Source organism: Olea europaea, unplaced genomic scaffold (assembly GCF_002742605.1).
Source record: "Olea europaea var. sylvestris unplaced genomic scaffold, O_europaea_v1 scaffold856, whole genome shotgun sequence".
Lineage (NCBI taxonomy): Eukaryota > Viridiplantae > Streptophyta > Magnoliopsida > Lamiales > Oleaceae > Olea > Olea europaea.
In genome coordinates, this window is record NW_019267010.1 from 16,017 (window position 1) to 24,505 (window position 8,489).

Below are 8,489 nucleotides of genomic sequence, written 5' to 3' on the forward strand. Positions count from 1 at the left end.
ACAATGCAACAAGTTTTTGAAGCTGAGATTTCCAGCTAATGCATGTATCATTTATCACATAAAAGAATGCAGTTGTGGACTTCCTATTGTTCGGATTACCAGCAAAATCTGAATCTACATATCCCTTAAGTCTAAGTCCATTTTTATTTGTTTTGAACATTAAACCTAAGTTACTAGTTCCTTTCAAGTACTTAATCAGATTTTTCATGCATTGCCAATGTATTTCACCTGGGTTACTCATAAATCTACTTAACACACTCACGACATAAGCAATATCAGGCCTAGAGCAAATCATGACATACATAACGGATCCAACAGCATTAGAATAAGGCACATTTATCATTCTTTTATACTCTTCTTCAGTTTTAGGCGATTGACCAACATATAGTTTCATACCAGCAGATAAAAGCAAACTTACAGGCTTAGATTCATGAAAGGAGAACCTTTTTACAACCTTATTAACATAAGATTTTTGTGATAGAAATAACTTTCCATTTATTCTATCTCTTTTTATTTCCATGCCCAAAATCTTTTTAACTGGTCCTAAATCTTTCATTTCAAATTCAGATTTCAAATTTCCTTTAATTGAATTAAATGTAACAGAATTGTGACCAGCAAGGAGCATATCATCAACATACAAAAGCAGATAGAAAAAATCAAATTTCCCTTCTTTCTTGTAATAGAAACAGGGATCATTCTGATTTCCTAAAGTTCAAACCTTGTATAAAAGAGTCAAATCTTTTATACCACTGCCTAGGGGCCTGTTTTAGGCCATATAAGAATTTCTTTAAGCGACACACTAAGTTTCCCTTTCCTACCACTTCAAACCCTCTTGGTTGAGTCATATGTATGGTTTCATTTAAAGAGTCATACAAGAAGGCAGTTTTCACATCAAGTTGTTCTAACTCCAAGTCAAATTGTGTCACTATAGCAAGTAGGACTCTAATGGATGTATATTTAACAACCGGTGAAAAGATTTCAGTGTAATCTATTCCTTCCCTTCGGTTAAAGCCTTTAGCTAGTAGTTTTGCCTTAAATCTTTTATCACTAGCTTTAGTCTCACCCTCTTTAATTTTATAAACCCATTTACAATCAATCAATTTACAATCTTTGGGTTTTTCAACTAGAGTCCAGGTCTCATTTTTAAAGAGTGAATTCATTTCATCTTTCATCGCAGCAATCCACTTAGGGGATTCTTTGGAAGATATAGCCTCTTCATAAGAAGCTGGTTCTATGTCAAACTGATTAGATTCAGTTTGATCAGATGCAAAATCAGCATGTTGATACCTGGGAGGAGGTCTTATTTCCCTCCTTTCTATGTCCCTAGCAAGCTGGTAGCCCTGCAGATCATGTGCAGGCTCTAGATGTTATTCATCTTCAATTATTTCAACATCAGAGTCATTTTGGGGTACTACCTGATGTGGCTCCACCTCAAACTGAGCCTGATCATCAGTGTTGATTAATGTCAATGATAATGAAGTCATCTTTTCCCAATTTTTCACCTGATTTGTCACTAAGACAAGGGAAATCATCTTCATTAAAGATAATAGATCTGCTTGTTATCACCTTATAACCCCTCACATCTCTTAGCCACAATCTATAGCCTTTAACACCTTCTTCATATCCTAAGAACACACCCTTCAATGATCTAGGGTCCAATTTTGACTCAGTATGATGTGCATAGGCTGCACATCCAAAAGTTCTTAGATAAGAATAATCTGGCATTAAACCAAACCAGATTTTTCGGGAATTCTGTTATTTAGAGAGCTGGAAGGGCATCTATTTATAAGATAACATGCTGTTTTTACAACTTCACCCCAGAAAAATTTTTGGAAGGCCAGAACTGATTAGCATACATCTGGTCCTTTCAAGAATTGTCCTATTAAGCCTCTCGACAACTCCATTTTATTGTGGAGTATAGCTCACAATTTTATGTCTCATTATCCCTTGTTTACTGCAATATTGGTCAAATTCGGTATTGCAGAATTCAAAGCCATTATCAGTTCTTAAGATTTTTATCTTCTTACCAGTCTGATTTTCAATTAGTACACTCCATTCTTTGAAAATTGCAAAAGTACCAGATTTAGATTTTAGTAAGAAAATTCACGTCTTTCTTGAATAGTCATCGGTTGTAAGAAGATAATATCTGTAACCAGATACAGTAGAAACAGGTGCAGGTCCACATAAATCAGAATGTATGTATTCAAGGACATCTTGGGATTGGTGCAGCCCTGCCTTAAAAGGCAGTCTGACTTGTTTTTCCATGATACAGTGTTCACAAAAAGTTAATTTTTGAACACTATCTTTCCCAAATGCCCCTTGACATGATAGTGTTTTTAAACCTTTTTCACTTAAGTGGCCAAGTCTTTTATGCCACAGTTATGATTTATCGGGATGTGTGACAAAATTCATAGAAATTTTTGGTGAAATTATTTCAGCACCTATTACATAGATTCCATTAAGTTTAGGAGAACTGACAATGAGTTCTTGATTTCTTGTTATATTTGTAAAGCCATTTTTAATACCAATTTGATAATTTTCATCATCAAAAACTCCTAGGGAAATGAGATTCTTTCTAAGTGCTGGTACATATCTTATGTTTTTTAGTAACATGTGATGACCATTATTAAATTTCAACAGCACATTTTCAATTCCCTTAACTTGGCATGACTCATCATTTCCAAGTTTTACAAATCCTCCATCCAGACTACAAAAGTCTAAAATGTAGCTAATATTGGGTGTCATATGAAAGGAACATCCTGAATCTAGGACCCAGTCCTGATCAGTATTTTCAGATAGAGATGCATAGGCTACTCCAATATTAATTCCTACTTCTTTATAATTAGCAGCAGCAGCTAAAGAAGCATTTTCAGTATTAGACCCATTATTTTGGTCATTTGCCTTTTTAAAACAGTCTTTAATAAAGTGGCCTGTCTTTCCACAGTAAAAATATTTTCTGTTATTGTTGCTGTTTAGTTTTCCTTTGATTGGTTTCTTGCCTTTTCCTTTTGTGTTATTCCATTGCCTTTTGTTAAAAAGTTTATTCTTGTTAAAATTGGAATGACTGAAGTTACTTACTCCTTTAGCATATGGTTTTTGATTTGATGACATACCCTCGACATGGTACACTTCTTTGTGTTCAGATTTTAATTCAAGTTCTTTATGCAGAAGAGAACTGTGAATTATTTCAATAGTGAGATCACTCCTACCATACTCTAGAGCATTTCTAATATTTTTATATTTATCTCCTAGAGCATTAAGTAGGTCAACTACCTTCTCTTCATCAGAAATTTTTTCATCACAATTTGCTAAGTCTTGTGTGATCCTATTAAACCTATCCATATTATCTCCCGTATAAAGATTTGGATCAAACTTAAAACCAAAAAACTGTCTCCAAAGAAAATATTTATTTGGCACAGTCTTTGTAAGGTAGTGTTTTTCTAAGGCAGTCCATAATTCTTCAGCAGTTTTAGTTTCTCCTACTTTCCTAATCACAGTATCAGACAGATGTAGGAACAAAGTGCTCCAGGCTAATTCATCTTGTTCAGTTTTCCTAGCTTCAGATAAGGTTTCTGGCTAAGATTCATCAATAGCCTTAGCACATTATAACTGTAACAACAATGCTTTAGTTTTCTGACGCCAGAGACTAAAGTCTCATTTGCCATCCCACATTTGGACATCTACCTTAGAATTCATATTGTGCAGGAGTGTGAAATTGTTCGCAAGTTATGATAAAGCAGATATATCTCAATGATTATTCAGTCAACAGTATGTCACAAAGTTTACTGACCTATTATTCCAATTTCAGATTATATATAAAATAGTGCTTAAGTGTGATGTGTACAGGAGTATATCAACCAAAATTAAACACATTTAATTATGCATATCACTAAGCATGCAATCAAATTTAATCACAGAACTTACACACAGTAAGCTATCAAGACTGTAAACACAATGTGTGTACTTTTGAGGCAATTATACTTTGGCAGGTTAGCACCTGAGAGGATCAAATTGTGTATTAGTACAGTTCACATAGAATGTACAACAATTTATCAATTGAAATATGATTTTGATTTTATTATCAACTCACATCGAGATATTTAAGAAAACAGTTTTGAAGATTACAGGTTTCTTGAACCGAAGCCCTAGTCCCCAAAGTTTCTAGAATTCTCTTAGGGAACCCTAGACAGAGGTAGAGATAGGGGAGGTTCAATGAGACCTTATGTTTGAAAAACAAATAATCTCACATAAACTGCAGGTACATAAAATACTAAAAAACGTCTGATTCTTATACAAGAGCAGTCTCCTGACTACTGCAGGTGCCACCACACACAAACAAAAACCAACACGGCAGTAATCAGTAGGTATTTATAGAAAACTTCTATTTATTTCATTACCAACACAATGTAGGGTGCAGTATGATCACCAAAGGATTTCAATAAGGGTTTTAGAACTAGACACGAAAAAGAATCAGAGGACCGAGGTAAAAGATAATCAAGAAACTTCAGTTTCTATCTAACAGGTTCGACACTGACTAATTTGTCAAAGAATTTAACTCAGTAGCAACCGGTTTCCTTTCAAGAAAGATTCAACACTAGCTCAAAAAATTTAAGCAGCACACTAATAGTGCCTTGGTTCCACTCTCAACTTTCAGTTCCTTAACTAGGGAAACCAAAAAAAAAATTTCTCTCGCTCTAATACCACTGTAGGTTCAGGAAAGTATAAAGACTGAAAAATATTCGAGGCAAAAATCAAGTATAAATGCAGATCTATGAAAACAGTAAAGGAACAAAAGATTTTTCGACTGAAACCTCAAGGTTCAGCGATTTATGAGATCGCCTAGTTCCCGTTGAGCATCCATAAAGGAATATGTTCAAATCCACTAAAATCACCAGCCAAATAGCACAAATTTCGATTACAACCGGAACACACAGTTCCAACCACAGCAACTATCAAAACCCTCAACACCGAGTTGAACACACACAAGAGTTCATAAGGATTCAATCCCTCAACAGAATTCTACACAAAGATCTAAGAGAGAATCACACAAATTACAGAGAAAATAACATGAAAAATATAGAAGCTGCACGAGAGAAAGCAACACTCAAACCCTAGACTTCCCTTTTATAAGAGAGATGCCCCATTTTGATCCAACGGCCTTTATTTAGCCAAGTGTCGAAATCTTGTATAAGTTGTTATTTAAAAACTGAAAATGCGTTTTCTCAAAACCAATTTTTCAGCTTCGAGATTCTTCTTCATTCTGGGTCATTGAACCGGGTATGGGCTGAGTCCTTAAATTTGGGTTGGGCTTCCACATAAAACAGCAACCCATTTCTACAATCTCAATCATAAATTCGTTTCACCACTTAAAAGAATGGAAATGAGATCAAATAGGAGCGTGCTTAAATCAGTAAAAGATCTTTCTGAAGCATTCACAAATGGAAATATGAAAGTTGTCAAGGTTGCCTCAATTCTTGGTGGTGATAACATCAATTTTGATGGGAGGGATTGTTATAATCACTTAAGATGTATAAGACGTAATAAGTTAGAAGTTGGTGATGCACAATCTGTCCTCACATATTTTCAAAAGAAGCAAGCTCATAATCTACAATTTTATTATGCAATACAATGTGATGAAGATAGAAGAGCCACTAATTTATTTTGGGTTGATATAAGATCTCGTATGACATATCAATGTTTTGGTGACATTGTCACCTTTGACACAATTTATAGGACAAACAAATATGATATGCCATTCGCTCAATTTACTGATTTGGTTGTGCATTATTACAAGATGAAACAGAGGTAACATTTATGTGGCTATTTCAAACATGGCTTGATGCTATGGGAGAGGGAAATCCTATTTATATCATAACCAATCCAACTATGAAGGCAGCTATTGCTAAGGTTCTTCCATACACACATCATCGTTTATGTCTTGGCACATCACGAAAAAATTTGGTGAAAAATTGTCTGATATATATTACAAGAAGTCAAATTTCAAGAAAGATATGAAAGGTTGCATTCGTTATATGTATAAAGTGGAAGATTTTGAGAAAAATGGGAGTATATAATAGTAGAGTATGATTTGAAAAGTAACAAATGGCTTCAAGACTTACACGGAATACGTGAAAGTTGGGTTCCAGTGTATAAAAGTGGATTATTTTTTGCAGGTATGAATACTACAAGCCATAGTGAAGGTATCAACTCATTTTTGAATAGTTTTGTTACTTCTCAAACTAACATTACAAGATTTTGTTCTCAAAGATGATCGAGCTTTAGCTTCTATTTTGAAAAGGGAGAATGATGAGGACTTTGAATCAGAGCACAAGTATCGTATTGTAAATGATGATGCTTTACTTCTAAAGTATGCATCAAAAGTATATACTAGGAATATTTTTCAAAAGTTCAAAGAAGAATGGAAGAAAGTCAAGGATTATAAGGTTGAAGACGTGAATTATGATTTGGGGACTTACATAGTAAAACATCAAGAAAAAGCAGTTGATAGGTTTCAAGTAAACTTTGATTTGCAAAATCATGAAGGAAAATGTGAATGCCAACATTTCAAGTTTGTTGGAATAATTTGTGGGCATATTCTCAAAGTTTTTATTTGTAAAGATGTTGGTGAACTTCCTTCTCACTTTTATAAATAAAAAAGAGGTGTATGCAAGGAGCTAATAAATTTAGGAATACAAATTCAGAAAAAAAAAATTGTGGTTACTGATGATGAGCAACATACAAAGGCACTGCCGAAACAAATAAGGGATACCAATTATTTATCAAAGCCATTAAAGAAGAATTTGAGCAGATTTATAGCTTAAATATTAAAACAAGGACTCCTGTTGATACTTCTCCAAAGGAATTAAATATTTGTAATGAGGAGAGTTCTCAATTTGTGCTTTCAAATCCCAATGTTTCAATCATTTAAGGATGGAAGAAGGATGAAAATGTCAACAAAAAGATCACAATGGTTCAAAAAGGTTCAAATCAATTGTTGAGTTGGCACGGAAAAATAAAAGGCGTAAATGTGCATTATGCAAAGGATTAGGCCATGACAAGAGGATATGTCCTAAGAACCCAAAGAAAAATGGAAATGATCTAATCAATGTCTAAATAATCGTAACATGCAAGTCTTCTTACGTTTTACTTATTTTACTTGATTTTTATTAATATGTAATTTTTATGCGTAGTACTACCTGTTATTATTTTTTCATGTAGAGTTCAAATTCGGACTTATCTATCAATTTCAAGTTGGGCAAAAATTACTTACGAAGATTTAAGTTTATGCATTCTGCCACTCTCCAGTTGACTGTGAAAAAGAAACGTTTGTTTTTTCCTTCTTTAATTTAGTCTTTCTAAATCGGGTTGGATAGTAAACCTTGTTGGTTTAATTAATTTTAGTCTTTATTTTAATCTTTCTAGAACTGATCAGCAAAGTCCTGTTGTCGTGAAAGAATTGTTTTATTGCTCAATAGAATTAATATTTTATTGATTTTAGTGATCAATCAGTGTAAACCAAGATATGCAGTGCACAACTGCACCATGAAATTCGCATGGTAAACCAAAAAGAGTGCTCTCATTTTTTCCCGAGTTCTTGCATCTAATAGTATCCTGTCCCAACTGCTTTAATGAGATATTCATGACTTGTAAAAAATTGATTCGATTAAGGGTGCAACTAATTTTGCGAGATTCCATCTGTCTTCGTAAAAAAATTTAGCTACTTGAGCATAAGAATGATCTGAGGGTGGACGTTCCGTTGCAAGAGAAATGCAGGAGATACTAGAGAGATACTCAACATACCCTGCAACCAGAGTCCAATGCAGTCTAGACAGTTCCACTTTCAATTGGTATCACAGAAACAAGCTGATCACTAAGGGAGAATTTGATATTGCAACCGTGATGAATTTCAAAATAGGGTTTGAAGGATGTAGCAATTCGCTGTACTCTTCGTCATCTCCACTGCTATAACAAATAAATTCAGAAGCCATGACTATATGCAAACATTATAGCTGACTACCAGTTAGAAACTGAAGCCTGTGAGCATAATAGCCAGATTCTTAGCGCTTTCGATGTCTCAAATAACTGTCAAACTACAAACAACCTTAAATGTTGCCACCGTATAACCGTCGTTTGACACAGCACTTTCGGTAACGTTATCAATCAAATTTTTAACAGTTTTATTAAATTCTAATTTGGATTTTTATTAGTTTTCTGTGTTAGTATATCAGTCCCTTTTCTCTACAACAACTATATATTTTTTTCTTCAATAGTTTTTCTGTGATTAATTGGAATGAGAAAAGAAAATTGCTGCCTGGAAGAAATAATTCTTCTTGAGGAGGACAGGATTCAGTGAGAGAAAATGAATGTGTTGACACACTAAAAATGCAGCCCAATTGAGGAATTCCCAAATCAAATAGCCCAAGAAATGAAGCCCAATTAAGGAATTCAAGATAAAGGCCCAGACAGGGATATTAATGAATGCAGTGGAA

The 8,489-nt window shown here is 34.1% G+C and overlaps 1 protein-coding gene across 1 annotated transcript; it reads left to right on the forward strand.

The window, feature by feature from the left end:
* Window positions 1-5,933: 5,933 nt before the first annotated feature.
* On the forward strand, window positions 5,934-6,928 carry LOC111391908 (protein FAR1-RELATED SEQUENCE 5-like). Its single transcript, XM_023017189.1, has 4 exons — window positions 5,934-6,066; window positions 6,174-6,200; window positions 6,253-6,624; window positions 6,744-6,928. Exons 1-4 carry the CDS (start codon window positions 5,934-5,936, stop codon window positions 6,926-6,928), a joined length of 717 nt encoding a protein of 238 aa, XP_022872957.1.
* The last annotated feature ends 1,561 nt before the right edge of the window (window positions 6,929-8,489 follow it).